This window comes from Sturnira hondurensis, unplaced genomic scaffold, assembly GCF_014824575.4.
Source record: "Sturnira hondurensis isolate 20B ecotype Veracruz unplaced genomic scaffold, ASM1482457v3 Scaffold0001120, whole genome shotgun sequence".
NCBI classification, from domain to species: domain Eukaryota; kingdom Metazoa; phylum Chordata; class Mammalia; order Chiroptera; family Phyllostomidae; genus Sturnira; species Sturnira hondurensis.
The window spans coordinates 225,966-251,710 of record NW_028073751.1 but is presented as its reverse complement, the minus strand read 5'-3'; the positions used below and the strand labels follow the sequence as shown (position 1 = coordinate 251,710).

Below are 25,745 nucleotides of genomic sequence, written 5' to 3'. Positions count from 1 at the left end.
GACTGGGGATCGAGCCCACAACCTTGGCGTATCAGGACAGTGCTGTAACCGACTGAGCTACCTGGCCAGGGCTCTAAACTCATCATTCTAACACCCATTGAGCATGTTGTGAGACATCTTTTTCCTCATCCTATAGAAAAAAATGTGTGTGTGTATCACACTTAGCAGACTGTTTTCGGACCTCCTTTTATCATTTTGCGACACACCGTGGCGTCTTTCCATACCACAGAGTAACGCCTTGATTCGTAATAGCTGCACAGAACCCAGGTTACGGGTGCGATGGGATTGATATAAGTAGACGTTCGTTTTTGGAGCCCCGAAGTTATTCCTGATGTTCAGCTACTTTAAACAGCATCGTACAAACATCTTTGATAATCTTTGTGAACATCTGTCAGGCCACATCTCATTTTCCACGGACACCCCCAGGCAGGGCCCCCACCCAGCACTGACTCGGCAGCGGCCACGCAGGCCTCGTCAAGGACCAGAGAGAGCCCTCAGAGCGGGTCCTCATCCTTGTGCTTGACAGGTGGTGGGCTCCTCCCCACCGAGGCCGGTCTGCCCAGGACAGGTGAGCCGGCAACACGGTTACTCAAGTTCACGGAGTTCTGTAAGTGTTGGGATTCCGAGTCTGACCAGCATCCGGTCTCCAGCCAGAATACGAAGATTCCCTTAACTTTTGGTTACTCTTTTCTGTGTGGAGCCACGGAGAGAACTACTAGGAGAGAACATAGGGGACAATTCTTTCCCAAGTTTGGATCCTCTCCCTTAAGGGAGAGAGAATGTTTGCTTCCCGAAATCTAAGCGTGGTTGCATCTGTGGGGAGGGGGGTCAGGTGCTTTCTTTTCACCCCTGCTGGGCCTTCCTTGGGAGCCTGTGGACCATTCAGTCAAGGGTGGTCTAGAGAAACTTCCCTGGGCTCCTCCAGGAGCAGCTGGGCCCTGGGGCTCTGCGGACACTCTTTTCCAGTCCCCGGAGGGTCCACATGCAGACCTGCCCTCAGGTGAACGAAAGCTGAGTCCCCAACGAGGCTTTAGGTTTCATGTCCCAAAGCCACTGGTGTGAAGGGAATATAAGGAATGAGGCTTGGAGGCCCGAGCAGGCAGAGACACTGATGTCAGGAGCTCTGACATCAGGAGATGTGGGACCAGACGTGGTACCAGAGCTCCATTTGTCCAGGAGCTCTGAAGGGGAGACGTGGGACCTTAGATGTCCCGCATGCTTGGGGCCCATTAGAAGGGCTGCTCTGTCCCCCATCCACCCCCAGATATCAGATGCAGGAGCATCTTTCTAGAACTTCCAAGTAGACAGGAAGTGGTCTTGACCTTTAGCCTACTGCCCAGCCAGCTTGGCACTTTTTCGGTGGTCAGTCCTCTTTCCCGTGCCGGTATGGTGCCAGCCTCTGAAACCGATGAACAGGATATTCTGTGCAGAAGTGAGAGCCGCTTCGGGTCTGAGTAAATTCACTCCGAGGCCCCTGGGGAGATGCCATCGTCCCACAGGGGACTCAGCCACGTCCCGTGTCCAGGGGGGTTCTGGATAGGACTGAGACTGTCTCAGTCCTGTCCAGTGTCCCCCTTTTTGTAAAGGGGATGTTCCAAGGTGAGTTCTGAGACACCCAAAGGAATGAATTTAAAAATGGAAAGATTTTTATGCGTTAAAGGGTCAACTTTGCCGTGGCTAGAAAAGTTCTCTAGACAAATACTTTATGGAGCACTGACCAACGTGCCGGCCTGGGCTTGACCCACAAGGAGTCTTTGAGAGGAGGGAGCACAGAGTTCTACGAGAGCTCGGAGAGGGCCGTCCTGCACCTGCCTTATTGCCTGGCGAAGACCCCTTGGTAACAACAGTGCTTTAGAAAGGGGGGTGGTACTTTGTCTTATTTCCCACGGACTGAGCAGGGGTTCCTGGTGATGCAGGTAGGGGAGTGACCCCATCAGGACCCTGCATGGCCACGCATCCCCAAACAGGGCATCCTAGCCAACCAATGTCCTGGGACAGGAGGGTCACACGTCCTGCGAGGCACGGGCAGCCCTGGGAGAGGTGGGATTCAGACTATAGACTCGAGGTGGCGCTGGCCACCTGGGTTTGAATCCCAGCTGGGCAGTTGTAGGACCTTGAGCAAGACACTTACCTTCAAACCCAGGTGCGGTGGGAAGGGTACAGCAGCAGTTCACAGGACCCGCCCCGGGGTTCCGTGAGACAGTGAAGGACCGAGTGCTGAGAACAGTGTCTTAAGTAAGACAAAAGTGAAACTTTATCCTCATTTTTCTGGAAGTAAAACCAGTCCCAGAAGTCTGGCTTGTGGAATAACCCGACTGTGGGCTGGAGCCGGGCTCTGGTTTGGGGGTGGCCTCCTCTGAGCTCTGGCTGCAGCAGATGCAGCGTTCCGAGTGTCACGATTTGAGTGCCCACGGTCCCTGTTGTGGCAGCAAGTAGCTCCTTAAGAAAACTAACCCTGCCCCCTCCCAGGAAATGAGAAAGGAATATTGTGTGAATCCATTTGGATTCTCTATCCCGTAGCTCCTGAGGGGACAGCACAAGAGAAGCCCCTCAAGGGGTACAGGCGGACCCCCATCAGTGTCCAGGCTGTCCGGATTTGCCGTGCTTCGGGGGGTGAGCCAGGCTCATGGATGGCGCCACAGCTGCGTTTGACTGCCATTGTTTTACAAGTTGCTTTGTTTTCGTTTTTCAAAACACATTTTTTCCTAACTATCAAAGCACAGTTTGCAGGATTACCTGCTGGTCCTCTTCAGGCAGACCCTGTTTAAGCAAGTCGAGTATGTGAAAACCCATACCTACATGTTTTGCCATGTATAATGTGCTCCCATGTATAATGCACACACATGTTTTTGGCCCAAACTTTCAGGAAAAAAACCTTTCATTTTATATTTGTAATTCAATTTTTCATTCTTTATATTTAGAAACAAAACCTATTATCATAGTCCAGAGTATTATTTTGCAATATGGATATCGTTACTGCTTTCTAGAGTTATACTTTTCACACATAAGCATCGACAAAAGAATTAAAAAGTGTAATAAATATGAAATTAGTGCTACCCATGTATTATGCACATCCTTATTTTTCCCTCAAAAATTTGGGCAAAAATAGTACACAGCAAAATACAGTACATTACAGATAAATTAGCATTGGGGATTTATTCCCCTCAAACATATTTCCTTAAATGCTGACTTCTATTTTTGTGCATTTTAAATTGTTTCATTTAAATCCCCCCAAACACATTTAGTGCAGGGCGACTGAGGGAGAGCCCCTAGGAAGGATGGGGCGGGGTCAGCCCTGGGCCTCCTCAGGGCAGGGACAGCCGGGCAGGCGTGGTGGCAGCTGACCCGAGCCTTTCCCTCCGCAGGGTTTGACACCAGCATCCTGCCCATCTGCAAGGACTCCCTGGGCTGGATGTTCAACAAGTTGGACATGAACTACGACCTCCTGCTGGACCACTCGGAGATCAATGCCATCTACCTGGATAAGTACGAGCCCTGCATCAAGCCTCTCTTCAACTCCTGCGACTCCTTCAAGGACGGCAAGCTCTCCAACAACGAGTGGTGCTACTGCTTCCAGAAGCCTGCAGGTGAGGCGGGCGGAGGGCCGCCCGGGGCAGCCACGCTGCCGGACCCCCGCGGGGGAGGCAGGCAGAGTCAGAAGGCTCCGTCTGCTTCCTGGCGAGCCCAAAGGCTCTTCTCTCTTATTTTCTTTCTGTTCTTAACACGGTGTTTTGGGAGACCCAAGAGCATGACCAGAGAGTCTGTTATCTCCATCTTCCTTTTGGGAAGCTCTCTTGACTGTGTCGCACCTCAGCATTTTCATCCGCGAACAGGTCGAGAAACCTTCACCGTGTAACCCCCACTGTGTCCTCCATACTCCCCTTGGAGAAAGGGTTTGCAGGGAGTCTCTTAGACGAGGACACTCCAGCAAACTGAAGACAGAAGGAAGGCAGGATCTGCGGGAGCCGCTGGAACACACTGCGGCGGGGCGGCCGCCTGAAGGGTCTCGGGGCCTGGCTTAGGTTCTGTCTCTGCTTCCCGGGGGTTGTGCCCACGTGTGGCGGCCCGCAGCTCCTGGGACCAGTAGAGACCAGCCTGCAGCACCCCCCCCCCCCCGCCCCAAACCTGGTGCAGCCCCGGTCAGGTCAGTATGGCGGTTGGAGCCGCCCAGAAAGGAAGTTAGGGGCTAATATCAAAGCGTTTACACCGAGGGTGCGTGTGCGCATGCCCAGACAGCACAGGTCCCGCTGGAAGCACAGGTGGGCGTCCAGGAAGGGCCCTCAGCGGGCGTGCAGGTGCACGTCAGAGGATTGTAAGGGGCATTCCTGAAAGCAGAATGAGTGGTCAGAAGGCATGTGCATTTTTAAGTTTGAGCAATGCTTCTCCAATTTGCCCTCCAGAGACGTTCTGACAGTTTTTACTCCCATGAAAACGACACAAGAATACCTATTTTTCTATGGCCTTGCCAAAGTCTGTGGTCATTTTCAAATTGGGGTACAAGAAATTGTATTTCCTTCTAGGCTTTGTTTCAGTTCTCTTATTATGACTTGGGTTGAAAATCTTTGTTTGTTAGAGACACTCATCTTTTTTTCTGTTAAGTTCTTGTGGGGTTTTTTATTGTTTTTAATAGGCATTTTCTCTAAGGTTATTAAGACCATTCTAGTCATATGTATTGCAATTTTTCCCCCTCAGCTTTGGCTGCATTTTTGCTAGGGAGAAATTTTTAGATAGATTTCTCCATCTTTTACTTTATGGCCTCTTAGAATCCATAAAGCTTACATTGTTAAGCTTAGAAAAGTATTTCCCACTTTAGGATGGTAAAGCAGCTTTCTTGTGTGTTTTCTTCACCACTTTTGGTGAGCATTTATCGAAACCTTGTACCGCTCTCGATTTTTCTGGTGTGCAGTCCAGTGGGGCCATAGCCCCTGTTCTTCCCCCACCCTCCCCAGGTGGCCGGGCTGGCCAGTTGCTCTCCAGACAGTTGTTGGCTGACCCGTCTTTCCGCCTCCGATGTGAAATGCTTCCCGTAGTGTCCATAAAACTGCTCTCTGTCTGTCTGTCTGTCCCTGGGTACTCATCTTGTTACTGAGCTACTTATTCATAAATCAGTTCTAAATCATTTAAATCACAGCTGTTTCACAGTCCACTTTACTATTGAGTGGGGCCAACCTTCCCTGCTTTCAATCTTCTCTCAGAATTTTCCTAAATATTCTTATATTGTTAGCTTTTTGTGCTTCAGAATAAGTTTATTCCGTTAAAAAATTCTTTCTGTTTCTTTTTTAGAGGCAGGCGAACATTTAATCCAGAGAGAAGTGATAGCTGTGGAATAGTGAACCGTTTTATTCGAGAACAGGCCCTATTAACCAGCGGAACTCCGAGTTCTCACCAACACAGCACTTCCCTCGCGTTTGCTGTTGCTGCCCCTATAACCGAAATCAATCATTTTCCATTATAGCTGCTCACTGGTGGCCGTTTGTTTCTGTGTTCATTTTGTTCTCAGCCACCTTACTGAATTATCATTTTGTGTGAGTGGTTATTCCGCTGGGTTTCCCTGGGTTTTTGGCCGTGCAGCCATACCCTCTGAGAGTGGTGACAGTTTCCTGTCTTCCTCTTCGGTACCTCATTTCTTTCCCTTTTCTGCTCACCTCTGCCAGTCGCTTCACACCAATGTTAAGTAACAGCCATGTTTCTTACTTCAGTAGAAAGGTTGTAGTGGCTCCGCGTTAGCTTCATGACAGATTTGGGCTTGAGTTCCTAAAACTCGTGTGCCTTTAGCCAGGCTCAGCCTGAGTGACACGAGGAGAGCGAGGGCCACCTGGCCGTGGGGGAGCACGCTGGGCACGTCCCTGTGGGCAGCCACTGGAGGAAGCCACCCGGGCCTGCGGCAGGCCGTGGCCTCCAGGATATCTGTGGGCATTCTCCTGTTTTCTTAAGTAAGTTTATTTTTTGTTAGGTTCCCACTGCCTCTGTCCCTGTCCCAGAACCAGTTCTGGGATTTTCATTTAACTTCTACATTTTATTATTTTCTGTTTATTAAGGTATATACTTGAGGCTAATTTTTCCAGAGTATTTTCTTGGCTGTAGACCTTAGGTTTTCATAGCTGATATTTTCATTATAGCTAATTTATAGGTAATTCTTCTATTAAGGTACTGAGGGCCTGTTTGGCCCAAGACAATTGTTAGCACTTTTCAGGGGGTAGGATTATTTGTTGACTGGTTTTGCTGTTATTCTCTCTAATTTTATCACTAAATTTGAGTTTCAGACTTTTTTGCCACAAATTCTCATGGGGAATCTATTCTTTAAATTACTCCTTGAATATGTGAAAATATTTCTGTTTTCTTCATACAAAAACAAAGATGCTAAGTATAAACTTCCTGGAGTGAATTTCTTTTCTTGATAGATTTTTCAAACATTCTTCTCCTAGCACTGGGTGTAACTACGGAGTTGTATGAACCACACTAATTGTTTTCCCTTCTGTTGGTGATAGAACCATTTTGCCTGGAAGCCAAAAGGGCTCTTTACCTTTTAAGGGCACAGATTTCCTAAGACACGTCTTAGCTTTTCTCAGGATATATCACTTTTCCTCAGATGTTCAGCTCTAGAATTAAAACTTCTTTGTTCCTTGTGATCAATATGTTTTCAAGAGCTTCGCCTCAGTTTTGGACCTCCTGATGTAGGCTTCATTTCTATGACATTTTCACCCTTTGTATCTGTTCCTAAAACTCAGTCCCTTCTTCAGTAGAACCCCTGACTCTTCAGAGAAACCTCCAGGAGCTATTTTCGCCTGCTTAGCAGCGAACCTTTCCTGTTACAGTCGCTCCATCCAGGAGCTCTGTGTTGTTCGTCTCTGCATTTCCTGCAGCGATGATCCGCAGGCCTCAGTCCGCTCTGTGTCTCCTTGTCTTCAATAAGTGGAGATTTAAGTTTGAGGGCACGTCTTTACAATGGAAACTTGTGTTGTAGAAAACTCTCCGAGACCGTGTTTCTGGGAACAACTGTGATCTTGTCTTTAGGACCAGCCTTCAAAGTGCCTGCAGCTTCTCTGTATTCCTGCAGTTGCAAATTTGAGCATTTCCATTCACAAAATAGGGATGATATTCATACCCACCTCATATGGTTATTGTAAAGATTAATTAAGGTGTAAAGGTCTAGAACAGTGTCTGGTACACTCTGAGAATTCAGTAAATTTTCACCGTTTCTCATAGTAAATACTAATTTTAATCACCACCGATGGAATTTGTTTTCCCTTTTCTTTGTTGCTTTCAATTGGTATCTCAAACCCAGCAGGAAACAAAATGCGTTCCCCAGCAGGTTTCTCTCAGGCCACAGCAGCAAGGCCAGGTGGCTTGGGAAGCCCTCAGGCACTACCGACAGACTCGAATAGGTGCTCAGGCACGTCCTCCGGACCCTGCCTGCAGGTATACACAGGCAGCCTAAGCACCCCAACACTCACCACACCTGTGTCCCTGCCCGGAGGGCGCGGAGCCAAGAGCAGGGACTCCCAGAGCCACGGGCTCTGCAGGGGCAAGTTGGTGGAACTTGTGAGGTCGTCCTTCTTTCTGTGCGGAGTGGAAGTTCTCTTGGAAGGGAAAAGAGAGGACACGCTCAGCCACGCGCCTCCGCTGTGTCGGTCCTTCACAGCAGCATGCGTTTCATGACCGAGGGCTCGGAGATGGGCCGATGCTGGCAGTCACACCCACCGCCTCTCTAGATGGCCCGTGTAGCTTCATGGCTGTCCTGTGAGGCCTGCGTCTTACCTCCCTGGGGAGTAAGCCACTAGCTCCACACCTCTCCTCCAGCAAGGCCCAGCACTGAGCGCCTGTCGCCTTCCCCTTGGTTAGCTGGTCTGGTCTGTGATTCAGAACACACACCCACTCATAAGCTTTGGTCCTCAGCCCACGGAGATCTTAGCTATGCATGTACTTCCTCATGTAAAGTCTGTTAGCAAATCGCCTGCCAGACAACTGGTATTTGCAGGAGTCGGTGGTGGGAAGAAAAACCCCTGTATAGCTCAAGTAGCCCCTGAATAGTATTTTAAGTACCTTGTGGTTTAAGTTTTGTTTTTTTAATTAGCAACAGCATATGGAGCAATTCCACTCCCAGGTGTGTCGTTGTCTACATTTCAAGCCAATCATTGGAGATTATATCCTGCACCATCTGGAAAGTGACTTTCATAAATTATTTTTTAGGTCTCCCGTGCCAGAATGAAATGAACAGGATTCAGAAACTGAGCAAGGGGAAGAAGAGCCTGTTGGGTAAGTACAGTTTCTTGCCACTTGTTTAAACAGCTAATTAAACCATCGTGTCTCGTAACACTGAGCACAGCACCAGTTAGTCAGTTAGGGACCCGTGCCTCACGAAGCGACGTCTGACTGGACCCCACGAAGACGGATCCCTTTAGGCAGCTGGACCCATCCGAGGGCCGGTTGTTGGTTGAGAACTAGCAAGAAGGGAGGCCCGTGGGCAGGTCGGCCAGGGCTAGAATCTTCCTCCCTGACCTTGGGCTCCAGTGAATCTTTGCTTGTTCTTTTAAGAACAGCCATTGAGTGGGCTGTCAAGGTGTTCCTCCAACTCTAGAATTATAAGGTCTGTATGTTACAGAATTGCCTATACTCCCCAAACCAAGTTGTTCATTCAAGGACAAAGATGAGCCACACTCCCAGCTAAGTCCATCAGAGAGGACGCAAGGACATGAGTGTACGTCCCCAGTTTCCCACACGTGATCCCCAGAGGAGAGCACACAGCTATTTGCACACTGCACGCTTCTGCTCGCACCCTGGTCCAAGTGGTGAGGTGGAAGCAGGGGCTGCGTGTGTTGGGCCAGCACGCCAGTCTGGCCTGTGGTGGCCTCCCTTGCGTTTTCGCTCTGCACCGTCCCTGAGTGGTTGGCAAACACCACTGTCCGTGGGGAAGAAAGGCGTCTACACTGCTAACTGTAACAACAGTTCAGAATTACTCTTATTAAACATTTAGGAACGGGGCATTCCCTAAGCAGCTTGCCATTTCACAAGTTTATTTACTTGATGGAAACGGGCAAGTTTTTTTTAACAGATTGTCAGATGGAGGCTGTCTGAACTCTGGCGATGTCTCTTCGAATAATACCCGGACGCACACGCTCCTCCTCCCTTCCACCTTGAAGATCACTGATTTCACTGGCGTGCTTGTTTCACGCTCGATGCAGCTGACAACGCTGTTCAGCTCAGAGCTCCGACATCGTGAATTTGACCTGTCTGAGTCTAGGTTCTTCTCCCATGAAAAACCACATAAAGGCATCCTTCTGAGCAGAGGGTGGCGTGGCTGGACCCCTCTCCTGCAGGTCCTTCCGTGGGACCTGTGCTGACTGCTTGGGAGCTATTTGGAGTTTGAGTGACGTGTCAGAGAACCACGGGTGCTTACAGAACCAATACGAAGCTACATTTAAGAATGTGTTTCCTTTGGCTACAACGTCTTCTTACAGCCTAATTCCTAATGAATGGGACATAAGATGTGGTCTGAGATGAAATGGTTGGCCTTCCGTCTTCCCAGCGACCATGAAGCCCACCTCGTTGAAAGCTTACCTTACATTCCCTCTCCCCACATATGGGAATCACTCTGGCTGACTCACAAAGATACCATTATCTAGTATCTTACATACCAGATATGTAAGTATCTTGCAAATTACTTCTCACATGATGAAATCTTCTAATACAATAAATTGTATTCAGGGGCATTTCAATTTAAAAAAATAATAGATGCAACTGGCAACAACAGATCACACTCACTCACACCTAGTGCCCACTTGGGAGAGTGGCGACCCTGCTTCATTACAAGTCCAGGGCAGCACCTGGACTTGGAACTCTCTCCAGCCCGGGGCTCAGCCCAGTGGGTCCCTCTGTTTTCCAACCACAGCTGGAGGAGGAGAAGCCACGTTCCCCAGCTTCCTACTTGTTCCCAAGTCTCTCTTCTCTTTGGTTATTGTAAGCATCTATTCTTTCATCCTCCTGCTCCCTGAAGACTTGGGGTGCTGAGCCCCTCAGTGTGTGGGCATGGCACCAGCAGGTGCTCACTTAGGAGTGCCTTCCTGGGGACACCTTCCCGCCCATGACGTCTGAGAGCCTGGCCCCCCTGAACAGCCCAGTGAGCTGAGTGTCCAGTGCTGGTCCTAGAATCAGCTGGAAGCTAGGTCCAAATAACAGAAATTTCTCCTCCCAAGCCACATTTCTTGTTGGGGTCTATATTATGAAGTAAGAAGTAAATTTACAAAGATATTTACTCTAAAAAAAGTCACAACAAAAATCAGGCAGCAGGAAGCCACAGCAGTAGCAGAACCCTGTCCGCACACGGTCCACACAGACAGTGTTACTGACCCCAGCGGATTCTCCCATCGACCATGACACAGTCACGAGGCAGACACCTGATGAAAAATTGAACACTAGCACACGTACCGAGCATCTGCAATTACGTCAGGGTCGGATTTGTGGCCCTGATTTAAGAAAATAATACTGCAAGGCGCAGAGAAGAAAGCCCTCTCAGCCCGGAGGCAACACCTCCCGACGAGCGCGTCCCATGTGACGGCAGAGAGCGTTGCGGACACGGGTGCCGCAAGTGCATGGACCCCACCACACTGGTCTCACCACGGCCACGTGCTCTACAGAAGGTGAACAAGCCCAGCAGGAGTTAACTGTGAAAAAGGACACAGAGCTAACTCTAAATAAACATGACCTCCGAAAACATGTGAAGTTTCTGATTTATTCAGAAAGAAAAGAACACATAGGTTGACTTTAGATCTTATAAGTAAAAATATGCTTCTCTGTGCAGAATTTAAGGTTAGCAAGAATAGAAAGACTAGCCCTAGCTGGTGTAGCTCAGTGGATTGAGCACGGACCTGTGAACCAAAGGATCGCAGTTCAATTCCCAGTGAGGGCGCATGCCTGGGTTGCAGGCCAGTGCCCAGCAGGGGATGCATGAGAGGCAACCATACATTGACATTTCTCTCCCTCTCTCCTTCCCTTTCCCTCTAAAGATAAATAAAATCTTTGAAAATTTTATCAAAAAGAATATAAGGACTAAACATATTGTTTTTAAACCTATAGAAGTAAAATATGGAATAAAGAAGATGTAATTATTTTAACAAAAGGCAGGAAAGGGGGAAAATAAAAAAAAATAGAAAACACAAAATAGAGAGGTAGAAATGAGGGCAAGCCTAGCTATAATCCCAATGAATATGAATGGGTTTGACTCAGAGACTATCAATTGGTATTTTTAAAAAGAGTTACATATAAAACACAGGCTTAAAAGGTACTAGACTCATTTTTATAACAGTGTTAAAATCTGACAGCAGCAAATACTTCATTTTGATTTCTAAACAGACAATATTTTGCTGAAATGTTCCTTTTACCCCATGATGCCATCAATTGGTATGTTCACAACTTTAAAACAAATTGTTATATTTATAATCATAGCCAGAGACTTAAGTATACTTCTTTCCTTGAAACTTACAGTTCAAGTAAACAAAAATACAGGGAGAAAAAGAAGAATTGAATGGTACGATTAGTTAACATTCATACCTATGTATTCCTATACATCAGCACAGAATATACGAGTACATAGTCTTTTCACACACATCAAATATTTGCCATGGATTTTGCCAAAAAGAAAACTCAATGAATCTCAAAAAAAAAAAAAAAAAACCCATCACAGATCAAATTCACTTGCCACAACAAATCAAAACCCCAGAGCCAATACTTTTAAACGACTAAGAGATAGCCAATCTATCAGATGCACAGTTCAAAATACTGGTGATCAGGATGCTCACAGAACTGGTTGATTTTAGTCACAAATTAGAGAAACAAATGAAGACTAAATGAATTGAAATGAAGGGAAATGCACAGGGAACCAATAGTGATGGGAAGGAAACTGGGACTCAAATCAAGGGAGTAGACCAGAAAGAAGAATGAAACATCCAGCCAGAACAAAATGAAGAAACAAGAATTCAAAAAAAATGAGGAGAGGCTTAGGAAACTCCAGGACATCTTTAAATGTTCCAACATCTGAATTATAGGGGTATCAGAAGGGGAAGAGGAACAACAACAAGTTAAAAACTTATTTGAACAAATAATAAAGGAGAACTTCCCCAATCTGGCAAAGGAAATAGACTTCCAGGAAGTCCAGGAAGCTCAGAGGGTCCCAAAGAAGGTGGGCCCAAGAAGGAACACACCAAGGCACATCATAATTACATTAGCCAAGATTAAAATAAAGGAGAGAATCCTAGAAGCAGCAAGAGATAAGGGGACAGTCACCTACAAAGGAGTTCCCATCAGACTGTCAGCTGATTTCTCAAAAGAGACCTTACAGGCAAGAAGGGGCTGGAAAGTATTCCAAGTCATGAAAGGCAAGGACCTACATCCAAGATTACTCTAACCAGCAAAGCTTTCATTTAGAATGGAAGGGCAGATAAAGTGCTTCTCAGATAAGGTCAAGTTAAAGTTCATCATCCCAAGCCCTTATTATATGAAATGTTAAAGGGACTTATCTAAGAAAAAGAAGATAAAAAACATGTATACTAAAATGACAGCACACTCACAATGACTAACAACCACACCTAAAATAAAAACAAACTAAGTAAGCAACTAGAACAAGAACAGAACCACAGAACTTGAGTTCACATGCAGGATTAGCAACAGAGGAGTTGGGGGGGATGGTACAGAGAATAAGTAGCATAGATGGCAGGCAGAAAATAGACAGGGGGAGTGCAAGAATAGTATGGGAAATGTAAAAGCTAAAGAACTTAAGACACATGGACATGAACTAAAGGGGAGGAGTGTGAGAGGGAGAAGGTATGCAAGGTGGAGGGGAGTGAAGGGGGGAAATGGGACAACTGTAATAACAATCAATAAAATATATTTTCAAAAAAGTAGAAGTCAAAATGAGAATGCCAACACCCCACACATCTGGGTTTTTAATAAACAGTCAAAGATGAAATGTAGGCAGTATAACCCACAAAACATGTAGAACTGGTGAAAAAGCAAGGCACCGTGTACCAAAATCGGTGGGAAGTGACTGAAATGAAACTTAAGAGGAACATTCACAGCTTCAAATGCATTTGTTATAAAGAAAACTAACAACTTTCAAATCAGGTAGAACACCACCTGAAGTGATTAAGACCGAAGCGGAAAACAGTGAGTAAGCCACCCTTTGCCAGTGTCAAAGGGTCCAAAGCTGTCAGGACTCTGGATCTGGAAGGACCCTGCAAACTTGCAGTTCTCACCTCCAGTGCACATTGGAACCACTGGGAGGGTTTACTGCAGCACAGGGTGCTGGGCCCTATTCTCAAAGTTTCTGATTCAGCAGATCTGGGGTCAGACCCCAAGAACTGCTTTTCTAGGATGCTCCCAGGTGATGTTGCAGCTTCTTGGCCTGCAGGGGGCGCTCTGAGAGCCACTGCTCTGAACCAGCTCATCAGTTACAAAAAACTTGTTGGAATGCACACTATGAATAACCATGTTTAAGTCACAAAGAACCAGAAGACGCAGCTAGATTAAAAACTATGAATTAATTTAAATCAAAATGCTACTATCATTCCCCCAAATATGCACCAGGCCCAAAATAGTTCTATGGATGAATACTTCATGTATTCATGTATTCTCTCTTCAAGAGAGTGTTCTCGTTTTATACAAAATGTCTAGACTACAGAAAAAAAGAGAAAAATACCCAAATCATTTTATAATATGAATCAGTAATCAAAATTCTCCCAAAGAAGAAAAGCCCAGGACCAGATAGCAGATGGCTTCAATGACAAATTTTACCAAATATTTAAAGAAGAATTAACATCAATCCTTCTCAAAGTCTTTCAAAAACTGAAAGAGGAGGAAACACTCTCAAATTCATTTTACAAGACTGACATCATCCTGCTAGCAAAGCCAGAAAAGACACTATAAGGAAAGTACAGGCCAATATTCTTGATGAATACAGATGCAAAATTTCCAAAGATGTATTAGCAAACCAGAGTCGGCCGCATTTCAAAGGATGATTCCCCACAATCCAGTGGGTTTATCCCCATGACCTAAGGATGATTCACTATATGCAGATCATCCAATCTGATCCATCACATTAACAAGATGAAGGATAATGCCATGTGATCATCTCAATAGGTGCAGAAATTCAACAATCAATGATAAAAACAGAACAAACGAGTTACAGGAGGAACTTACCTCAACATAACAAAGGCCACCCGTGACGAGACCACAGCCAACAGCAGGCACAGCCACTCGCACCACCCCCATCTGAGCTGGTGCTGGAGTCCCACCCAGAACAATCAGGCTACTGAAGAAATGTTTATGTAAATAAATCAGAATTGGAAAGAAGTAAAATTGTTTGTATTGCAGGTGACATGATTTTCTATTTAAAAAACCCCAAAAGACTCCACCAAAAGCCTATTAGGAACACTCAACCAATTCAGTAAATTTTCAGGATATAAAATCAACATGCAAAAGTCAGTAGCATTTCTGTACACTAATAACAAATGATCGAAAAAGGCATATATGATCCCATTTACAATAGCATCAAAAACAAGAATAAATTTAACCAAGAAGGTAAAAGAGCTCTACATTGAAAACCATGAAACATGAAAGAAATCAAAGATAAATAAATCGACAGTTATCTGTGTTCATGGATTAGAAGATTAATAAAACTACCTGTAGTATTATCTTACTTCTACCTATAGATCCCTAACAAGATTCCAAAGGCACTTTTATCCAGCATGAAAAAAATCCTAAAGTTTGTATGGAACCACAAAAGACCCCAGATAGCCAAAGCAATCCTTAGAAGGAAGATCAAAGTAGTGAGAATCACACTTCTGACTTCAGGCTATGTTATAAAGCTATAGTAATCAAAACTACATGGCATAAAAAATCAGACTCATAGGCCAGTGAAGCAAGAGAATCAAGAGTCCCAAAATAAACCCTTGCATGTACAGTTAACTAGTACTTGATAAGCGACCCAAGAATACTCCAAGGAGAAGAGACAGTCTGTCCAATAAAGAGTGCTGGAAGAATTACATAAGTACATGTAAAAGAATAAAACCAGACCCCTATCTTGTACTGCCTACAAAAATTAACTCAAAGTGGACTAAAGACTTAAATGTAAGACCCCAAATCATGAAACTCCTTAAAAAAAAGAAGCCCAGAAAAAGGGTTCCTTGACCTGGGTTTTGGCAATGACCTTTTGGATCTGACACCTAAAGCACAAGCAACAAAATCAAAAACAAATATACGGGACTACATCAAGCCAAAAGCCTCTGCACAGCCATGGAAACCATGAACAAAGTGCAGAGCGCCTGTGGAATGGGAATGTATTTGCCAGCCATATAGCTGACAAGGGGCTAATACCTGAAATGTGTACAGAACTCATACAACTCAGTAGCAAAAGTCCTTATCATTGTCCAATTAAAAATGGGCCCTGGCTGGTGTAGCTCAGTGGATTGAGCGTGGGCCTGCGAACCACACGATCGGGGTTTGATTCCCAGTCAGGGCACATGCCTGGGTTGCAGGCCAGTTCCCAGCAGGGGACTTATAAGAGGCAACCACACATTGATCCTTCTCTCCTTCCCTTCCCCTCTAAAGATAGATAAAATCTTTTTTAAAAAATGGATGAAGGACCTGAACCAATATATTTGCATGGAAAATATACAAAGGGCCAGTAGGCACATTAGTGCTCAATATCACTAATCATTAGGGAGGTGCAAGTCAAAACCCTGCTGAGATCCCCTCACCCGTCAGAATGGCTGTCACTGGAAGGATGACAGATGCTGGGGGACAGAGAAAGGGGGTCCTTGCACCTGCTGGTGAGGCTGTAAATTGGCGCAGCCACTGTGGAAAACAGCATGGCAGCTCCTCGGAAGATTCACCTGCCACGTGACCCAGCAGTCCCACTTTCCAGGATCATCTGAAGACGACGAAAACAACCCAAAAGGACATATGCACCCCTGTATTCACTGCAGCAGTGTTTAGTCATCAAGACCTGGGAGCAGCCCCAGGTCCACTGACGGATGAGTGGATAAAGACATGGTGGGGGTGTGTTGTATATCTCCGTCCATCCTGTGGAATATTATTCAGCCATAAACAGAAATCCTGCCATTTGTGATGACATGGCTGGACCTTGAGGGCATTGTGCTCAGTGAAATAAGTCAGAAAAACAAACACTGTCTGATCTTCCTTGTATGTGGAACCTTAAAAAAAAAAACCTGAGTTCATAGAAAAAGCAGAGCTGTGGTCCCCATAGCAGGCAGGAGGAGGGGTCAAAGAGTGGGAGTGCTGGGTGCCAGGGCGCAGCAGGGGTGCAACGCACAGCATGGCCGCTGGTAAGCACTGCAGTGAGGGGTCCTCTCGGCTGCTGGGCGCGGAAATGCCAGGAGCGCTCACCACAAAGCAAACTCTCCTTTTCCCTGTGTCTGCCCCAGAGGATGGATGTTAACGGAACCGACTGGAGAGCCCACTTCACAATATGAGTAATCCAAACCATCGTGCCGCGCGCCTTCAGTTAGATGCAGTGCTGTGTTAATTACACTTCAATAAAACTGGAAAACCACACAAAATAAAAGTTATTAGTAAAATTAGTGTGTATTTGTGATTAGAGACAGTAGGAGGAGCCTCGTCAATCCCTGAGTCGCCCGGGGCTTCGCAGCCTTGACCGCCAGTAACTGGGCACCGGGCGCCGGCCCCCTGCCACCAGCCGCAGCAGGGACCCGGTGGACCCGCGATTCTCTCTGCGTCCTGCCGGGCACGGACCTGAGCTCTCTCCCTTTTCCGACCCCCCAGGAACGTTCACGCCAAGCTGTAACGAGGAGGGCTATTACAAGGCCACGCAGTGCCACGGCAGCACGGGCCAGTGCTGGTGCGTGGACAAGTACGGGAACGAGCTGGCGGGCTCCAGGAAGCGGGGCGCCGTGAGCTGCGGTGAGTGAGGCCTCCTGCGTCCGGGGCGGAGGCAAAGTGGAGGTGCCCCCGGGTGCCCTCGGTGCCCGCAGGTCCTCGCTGTGCTAGGGTCTGAGCGGAAGGATTTCGGGAGGTGGCTCTGGCCACAGGGAGTGAGTTTGCAGTGGACACCGAGTGACCTGAAATTGCATGAGATCCACAGGGCCAGCTTTGGGGGGGCCGGCCCTGGCCATGGCCGTTGATTGGACAAGAGGGAGTGACACAAACTGCTGCAGGCCAAGCTCGGGTGGCTCGGGTGGCCTCCGCTTTGCAGCCAGGGTCGTAAAGGTCCCGAGAAGGCGGAAGCACCGGGAGCGTTCAGGGGCTGCGATCGGGTCAGAGCCCAGCTTGGGTCTGGGCGGTGCAGAGCAGCCCCACACGCCGGGGGTGTGCAGGGCTCAGCTCCGCAGCGCAGTCCCATGCGAGGGTCGCGTGTGTCAGCAGAAACTAACCTCCAGTACCTTGTCCATGTTTCAGAAGAGGAGCAGGAAACTTCGGGCGATTTCGGCAGCGGCGGCTCCGTGGTCCTGCCCGACGACCTGGAGGACGAGCGGGAGCTGGGGCCAGAGGACAGGCTGCGGAAGCTGCGGGTGCGCGCCCGGGCCCTGACAGAGGACGACGAGGACGAGGACGACGACAAGGAGGATGAGGTCGGCTACATCTGGTAGTCCCCATGAGAAGAGGACACAGGTTGGCACCGAGTCGCAAGTCACTTCCCGTTCCTGCATTTGTATCTCAGACTCCACGGCACCCTGTTGCTCTCGTACCCGACCGAAGTCTGGAAGACAGCTCCTCGCCCGCCCCCAGAGACTCCCGGAGGCGGTCGGTCGCGTGGGAAAAGGGGTGTGCGTTGTTTTTAGACAGGGGGACAGCTGGCTGCACTGGAGCCCCCTTCCCGCCCAGGAGACTTTTGCAAGGAGCATGTGGTCCGTGCAGGGAGCCCCGCCCCTAACGTAAAGGCCCTCATCCGACCCCCCACACCGGTGGTTGCCGCAGCATGGTTCCCGGCCTTACGGTGGCTAAGTGCTTCTCTTGTGTCTTGTAGATGTCGTGGAAAACACGCCACGCTGTACTTCACTCCCCCTCGCTCCCCACCCCTGGTGTGTATTATGAATACTCAGTCATTCACATCACTATATCTGGCTTCCTACAGACAAGAGCCTTAACTCAGTCGAGAATCCTTTTGGGGAACTGGTTTTCTTTACTGGAAAACTGGTGGGGGGGGGGCTTCCCTCTGTACCTGCGAGCCTAGGTCTGCGTGTAGGGAAGAGACCATGTGTGTAAGTCGGGTGCACACTCCACTCAGAAAAGCCGTTTGGCTCCCTTTAAAACCATGTGGAAAACAGTTATAAATGTGTGAGCCTGCCTAGACCTGGCTCACCATTTCTGGAATAAAATGTGTATCGAAGTCCTTTCTTGCACTAATAGTCGGCAGGCGGTGGCAGTTTCCTCCCACTGGGACCCCTGTGACCCAGAGAAACTTCTGTCCGCCCACACCGCTCTTTCCGCACAAGCCATGACGCCCAGGCAGCAGCCTCACCAGCCACCTCCTTCATTTCAGCGCCAAGCCCCCTCGGGCTGCAGTGGCCCTGTCTGCGCAGGCGCCTCCCACCCCACCCACTCAAGGGCTTTTTCCAGGGGACCCGCACACTCCCCACTCGCTGGGAAGACAGTACCATCGTGGTATTGCATGGGAGAAGGAAATCCTGGATTCCTCCCTCAAGGTGTCACTTTTGCCCCCTTCTGTCCACAGTCCTAAAGAGCAGCAGCACAGGCTCCCAGGGGAGGCCCAGGAAGAGCTTCGTGACAGCACACGGAAGCAGGGCTGGCCCTGTTAGAGCCGGTCCTGTGTCCGCACCAAGCCCTGCCCAAGCGTCAGGACACGAGAAAGGAAGTCTCTCAGCACTTGGTTTATTTCCCCTGAGGTCACTGTTAGAGCCCATCTCCGAATTTGGTAGGGTCGCCACGCCCCTAGTCTTCAGAATGTCTCTCCCTATTGGGCTGGCCCAGCTTCAAGGACACGTACCAAAGAGTAGCCTTCTAAGGGGCCCGTTTAGCTCAGTGCTGGCCCCTCAGCCCCTGCTCCCTGGCTTGCCCCTGCCTGGATGCCCACCCAGCCAGTCCACGAGCCCACGTCAACTCGGGCAAAAAAAACGGACCCAGCCAAACCACATCACAGTGGCAGCTGACCAGCCCTCCACCCCAGAGCAACCATTTCTCTGTACTTTTCCCATGCCCCTCAAACTAATACTTCCAACCCTTGCACTGGCCGAACAGAGTGGCTTGATCCCTGACGTGAGTCTCAGGCCAGACACAAACATGACGAAGCTGCCAACTCCGAGGCCCAGTAAGACACCAGTGCAGCCAGGAGCCCGGACGCAGGGAGACCACTGGCCCTCTCTGTGCTAGGAAGTTGACTCTCACCTCTGTTATAATGTTTTTTTCCCAGCTCGCACAAAACTTTGAGCTCATAATTTAGAAAACAGGTGCTTAATTGCAGCTACATTACAATAGAGTATATGAAAGAATCAAGACATTAAAAAACCTCAGTTTAGACCCTCAAAGAAAACTATTGTTACTCCCTCCTCCAAGCTTGGAAAAATGCACAAGAGAACAAATTAAAATCGACAAATTGATTTCACTTAGAGAAACTAATCATCTTATGACAAGTGTCAAATTAAGAGGACACTTAAAGATCCTTAGCATTAACCTAATGATGGAGAAGAGTGCTCAGCAGTCAATTCTCAGGAAGGTAATGAGATGCTCATTTTCAGAGATGTTCCAGGAAGATATTCTGATTCATTAAACTATTAAATAAAAAGCCCTCCTACCCCAGAACCCCACATCGGTGGAGCCGTGCCAACGCCACGTCCACACCTCATGGCAGCGTTGGGTTTTTAAAGGTCTTTAATGCTCTTCACTTGTGAAAAGTGCTCAAGATCAGATTTTTTTTAGCTACTTTATGCCTAGAAGTAGAATTTTTGTTTTCTTTCTTTCGGCAGGAGTGTTTTAGCAGGTGGTAAGTCATACACAAAACTGACACTAACGGATTCTACTGTGACAGCCCAGTCCCTTGTTTGAGGCAGGGCCCGAGTCCGCACCCACAAACTCATTTTCGGAAACTCCCTAGGGAATGTAGTCTTCTGCCATAAACGCTTCTCTTATTTAATACCGTCTCCTTAGCACCCAACCCGAACCCCAGAGTTCTCCTCCGCCATGGCTAGCTGTCCGCCGTGTTGACGTCTCGGTTTCCACAGCTTTCTAGGCATGGAAACACCTTACCACTGAACTTGAGGTTTTGTATCTGTTTCCCCAGGCCCAGCAACGAAGGACGCCGTGTCTGCCCAGGTCTGCCCCTCCGCTTTCCCAGGATGCCACCCTGACCACACTGTGCAGTGACATCTGAGAGCCCTTTCTGCAGTGGGTGGTCTGGTCTTTTTATACCGTTTTCTCAAAGCCACTGACGTGTGTCCCTGTTCAATGTGTAGCATTGTAACGAGAGCCACCAAACCCTGAATGTCAGTGTGTTGTCCCTGTTGTAGATGAAATAGTGACGTAGAAAAACCTAGTAGACTCTGAATGCTTTTGCACATAGACTTATCTGGAATGTGAACACGACTCTTTGGTTAACAGTAGTTGCGTAACTGTAGTCCTGAGTAGGTGCATCTCTGTCTGTCTCAATAAATTTTAATTTGTCTGCAACATCTGAGTGTTTGCCTTTTGGTAGCTTGGATACACGCTCCCCAGGCTCGCCCACACCTGACCTCCGGACAACAGTGCAGGCCCGGCTGCTGCGGCTTCTGAACCTGGTAGGGAGGCAACCCACCAGTGGGCCTGCCGGCCCTGGCCCCCCAGTGCACCTGGGTGCACACATGCCCCAGCCCCCAGGCTCAAACCACACCACCTAACCCTCTCCCCGCTGCTTCCACCTCCCCGGGGCTGCACCTTTGCTATCAGCCCTTATCCGTCAGAGTTCCCTGTTGGCGTCCTGCTTGCAACCTCAGGCTTTTTCAATTCTGCCTCTTCCTTCCCTCGCCAGTCAGCCATTCTCCAGGTCTCCTGAAAACACACCTCTCTCCTTCACAGGGACGCTGAGTTCTCCTGAGTTTATGGTCTAACGGGTGGCTTGTCCGAGCACAGACTGGAGCAGGAATTATTTCCTCTCCACCTTTAGGCACACGGAGGCCAGTGTGTCTATGACTTAATTATACCCAGAGTGAGTGATTTCACCACGGGCCGAGGCACAAACTGTCAAGATAAAGGATTGGCTATAGTTTTTTTTGAACTTCTAAGCAACCAATGGGTCAAAGAAAAAAATCACAAGGTAAATTAGAAAATATTTTGAGAAAAATGAAAATAAAAACACAACATATCAAAACTTATAGGGTACAGTGATAGCAGACTGAGAGGAAAATTTATAGCTGTAAATGCTCACATTAAAAAAGATCCCAAACTGACAACCTATCTTTATACCTTAACTAACTAGAAAAAGGCCAAAATAAACCCGGCGCTAGCAGAAGAAAGGAGAGGATAAAAACTGAAACAGAGATAAATGAAACAGAGAACAGAAAAAAAATCAACAAAACCAGGTGCTTCTGTGAACGGGTAACAAAATCAACTAACAAAATTTAACAAATTTGACAAAGTAAAGAGAGAAGACTCGGTTTACTAAAATTTAAAATGGAGGTGGGGTACATAACTGATTTAAAGGATTATCTACCCAGTTATATAACAACAACTTGGATAATTTAGATGAGATGGACAAATTCCTAGAAACACATAGCCTACCAAGACGGAATCATGGAGAAACAGAAAATATGAGTCTACCTAGAACTGGGAAGAAGAGTGAATCGGTCGGAAACCAACACTCTCCTGAGGAAGAAAAGCCCTCAACCGCAGGAGCCCCTCTGGTGAACTCTGCCAAACATTTCTAGAATACCAGATCTTCCCAAACTCTTCCCCCCAAAACTGAAGAGACAGTGGCTTCCTCACTCCAGGGAGGCAGCATTAGCCTGACGCCAAGCTAGACAAAGATACTATGAGAAAACTATAGCCCAATATCCATATGGTTCTTCGCGTAAGACTCCTCAACAGAATATTAGCAAAACAAATTCTGAAACATGCTTAAAAGTTTATAAACAGTGACCCAAACAATCATCCCTTGAATGTAATATGGTCCAACCTACAAAAATAGTACACCACCATAACAGAATGAGGGAGCAGGGGAGACCCACATGACCATTTAGATGCAGGAAAAGCATTTGGCAAAATTCAACACTGTTTCATAATTTCAAAAACTCAAACTGGGATAGAAGGAAACTACCTCAATAAAGTCCATGTAAGAAAACCACACAGCTAACTTCGGACTCGATGGTAAAACATCGAATGCTTTTTTGCCTTATGTTCAAGAACGAGACAAGGATGTCTGCCTTCACCACTCCTATTCAACATGATGTCGGAAGTACCAGGCAGAGCAACTAGGCAAGAGGAAGAAGCTAAAGGCATGCAAATGGGAAAGGAAGAAGTCAAATGATATGTTTGCAGATGACATGTTCTTATACGTGGAAAACCTTAAAGACTCCACAAAACTTAGAACAAATCAACCAACTCTGCAAAATTTCAGGATACAAAATCAACGCAAAAACCATGTGGTTCTATCTCTACACTAACGATCAATCTGAAAGGGATTTTTAAAAATCCCATTTATAATAACATCAAAAGGAAAAAAATACTTAGAAATAAACTTACGAAAGTAAAAGACTTGCAGACTAGAAACTACAAAAAAAAAGTGCTGCAAGAAATTCATGAAAATATAAACAAATGGAGAGACATCTGGTGTTCACAGATTGCAAGACTTACTATTGCTAAGATGTCATTATTAGCCAATAGGATCTATAGATTCAACACGATCCCATTAACCTCCCAGCAATATTAACTGCGGGAATATAAAAATCTATCCCAAAATTTATATGAAACCTCAAGAGACCTGGGATAGCCAAAACAATCTTGAAAAAGAACAAAGTTGGAGATTCACACTTCCCGATTTCAAACTTTATGAGAGAGCTGTGGTAATCACACAGCGAGGCACTTGTAGAAAACAGATATATATGCACAAATGTAATAGAACAGGGAGCCTAGAAATAAACCCTCGTATGTAATATATGGTCAACTGATTTTCAACAAGGGTGCCAAATGTGACATGGGGCAAGGACAGTCATGTCCACTAGTGGCGCTGGGAAAAGTGGGTGTTCACGTGCCAAAGAGTGAAGCTGGACCCTTCCCGTACACATATACAGAACTCAACATAGGTCGTGGGCCTTAATGTAAGGACTAAAACTATGAAACAAAAAAAAACATAAGTGGAAAACCTCATAACACCGGATTTAGCAATGATTTCTTGCATATGATGCCGAAACACAGGCAGCAAGAGAAAAAAATAGATGAGCTGGATTTCATCAAAATTTTCACATTTTGTGCATCAGAGGCCACAATCAGCAGAGTGAAAGGCGACCCGTGGAGTGGGAGAAAATATTCATGACCATGTATATGGTGAGGAGTTGATGCCCCGAACATACACAGGATGCCTGCGTGTTGACAACGACACCAACCAACTGAAAGGGAACGAAGGACTTGAAGGGACATTTTCCAAAGACTTCTGAGCACATGACGGGGTCGCTAATCACTCAGGCAACGTAAATAAAAACCACAGTGAGGTACCATGTCATGACATTTAGGATGGCCACTGTAAAGACAACGGTGCCCACAGAGATGTGGCAAAGTGGAAAACCCCCGTGTCACAGGTGTGACGTGACTGTCACGGGTGGGGGGGGATGTCACGGCCGCTGTGGAAGACAGGGTGGCAGCGCCTCAAAGAGCTAAACCCAGAATCACTCTGTGACCCTGCAGTTTCTTTTTAATTAGGCTTATTGAGGGCCATTGGTCAGTAAAACTATACAGGTTCCAAGTGTACGCTTCTGCAACGCATCCCCTGCACTCAGCATTGTGCTCACCACCCGAAGTCCAGTCTCCTTCCACCGCTGTGTACTTCACCGCCTCCCCCACCCCCTGTGTCCGTGAGCCTGTCTTGTTTGCTCATTTGTTGCATTCAGTTTTACACCCCACATGTGAGTGAATTCTATGGCTCTTGACTTTAGTCTGACTTACCATTTTTTGGACCATAAGATGCACATAAGTTTTAGAGGAGGAAAATAGGGGAAAAAATTTTGAAGCAAAAAAGGTGGTAAAATATTCAATAACACAAATAACATAGTATTTCACCAATGTAAATGTAAACACTCAACAGCAGCATAATAACCATCACTCCTCCAAATTTGGGAGGAAAAAAGTGCATCTCATAGTCCGAAAAATACAGTACTTCACTTAGCATGACACTCTCAAGAGCCACCCATGCTGTTGCAAATGGCAGTGTTTTATCTTTTCTTAGGGTGACCCAGCAATTTCACTCCTCGGTACGTCCCCCAAAGAATTTAAAACAGGAACTTGAACAGGTATTTGTACCACAAAGTCCCCAGCAGCATTATCCCCAGTAGCCGAAACACAACAGTCCGAGTGTCCATTAGTGGATGGTGAGTGGGTGGAGAGAGTGTGGGATTTCTGATACTGTTACAACTGAGATGACCCTTAAAAACATTATGCTAAATGAACAAAGCCAAACATAAGAGAACAAGCCTTGCGTGACTGTACTTACATGAGGCACCTGGAAAAGTCAAACTCATAGAGACGGGGCAGACCAGAAAGGGGCTACCAGCGCTGGGCTAACATGGGCGCAGTTTCTGCTCACAGTGCCGAGAAGGTTTGGGAACGGGCCGTGGTCACGATGGCGCGAAGGCACTCAGTCCCCCCCGAAATGTATGCACCCTTAAAATGGTTAAAACACCAACTTTTATATTACGTATTTTACCACAATAACAAAAAGAAAAAAAATAAAGCAAGAGAAGTCCTGCCATTCTGCCCTTTCTCCTCTGTGCCTGGCACACGAGTGCCAGCTGCAGCCTGGGGTTCGGATGCTGGGTATGAGCCAAGGGCCACCGGACCAAAGAAGACTGGCTGGTGAACTCCACCTGGAGAGTTTGCCCCCTTTAAAGAGACCTCATGGAAAGGATGACATTTGATCAATACCCTCACAAGGTTGAAGTTTTCCATCTACTCACACAGGCAGACTTGTTTTTTTAAACAGCTTTGAGGTATAATTTACTTAGTATAAAATCTACGCATTTTAAATGACATCTTTAAAACTTATAGAGCTGTCAGCCACTTCACATCTAATTTTACATGTAAAAGAAAAGGCCTGCCCGAGCGGAAGCCCTCCCCCCTCCCCATCCAGAGCCCCGAGCAACCGCCAAGCCCTCTGGATGGGTCTCCATGGACTGGCCCTCCCTGAACACCCTGCACAAACGCAGCCCTGCACCCTGTGCGCCTGCGCAGCACTGCCCGCAACAAACGCCCGTGTCAGTGAGAGCCGGTGTCCGTAAGTCCCGACGTTCCGTTTCACACGGCCGGCGCAGTGTCCGCTGATGGTTTGCAATTCATTTTGATGGTGGGTCTTCGGACTTTCAACAGCTGACGGCAAATGTCCAAAATCAGAGAGCCCTGCTATCTCCCCAACATTCTGTTGTTTTTACTGTTCCACCCTTTTTCTTTCTTTTTTAAAAAAGACTGAGAGACCAGTAGATTATACAGAAGTGTTTTCTTCCCACTGATTCTGCACAAATTTGAACTCTAGTCATATAAATCCAAGCTTAATTTTTACAAGTTATGCTGCTAATCACAATTCT

The 25,745-nt window shown here is 47.1% G+C and overlaps 1 protein-coding gene across 2 annotated transcripts in view; it reads left to right on the top strand.

The window, feature by feature from the left end:
- SPOCK1 (SPARC (osteonectin), cwcv and kazal like domains proteoglycan 1) overlaps positions 1-20,652 on the top strand; it is a 453,180-nt gene extending 432,528 nt beyond the window's left edge. The window contains exons 9-13 of one of the 2 annotated variants that reach the window (XM_037060953.1): positions 3,366-3,587; positions 8,191-8,256; positions 16,795-16,932; positions 17,428-17,640; positions 20,267-20,652. In XM_037060953.1, the coding sequence (XP_036916848.1) occupies positions 3,366-3,587; positions 8,191-8,256; positions 16,795-16,932; positions 17,428-17,618 (617 nt within the window). In that variant the 3' untranslated portion in view covers positions 17,619-17,640; positions 20,267-20,652. Of the gene's footprint in view, positions 1-3,365; positions 3,588-8,190; positions 8,257-16,794; positions 16,933-17,427 lie in introns of both variants that reach the window. The other variant, XM_037060963.1, reaches the window with a different exon arrangement.
- The last annotated feature ends 5,093 nt before the right edge of the window (positions 20,653-25,745 follow it).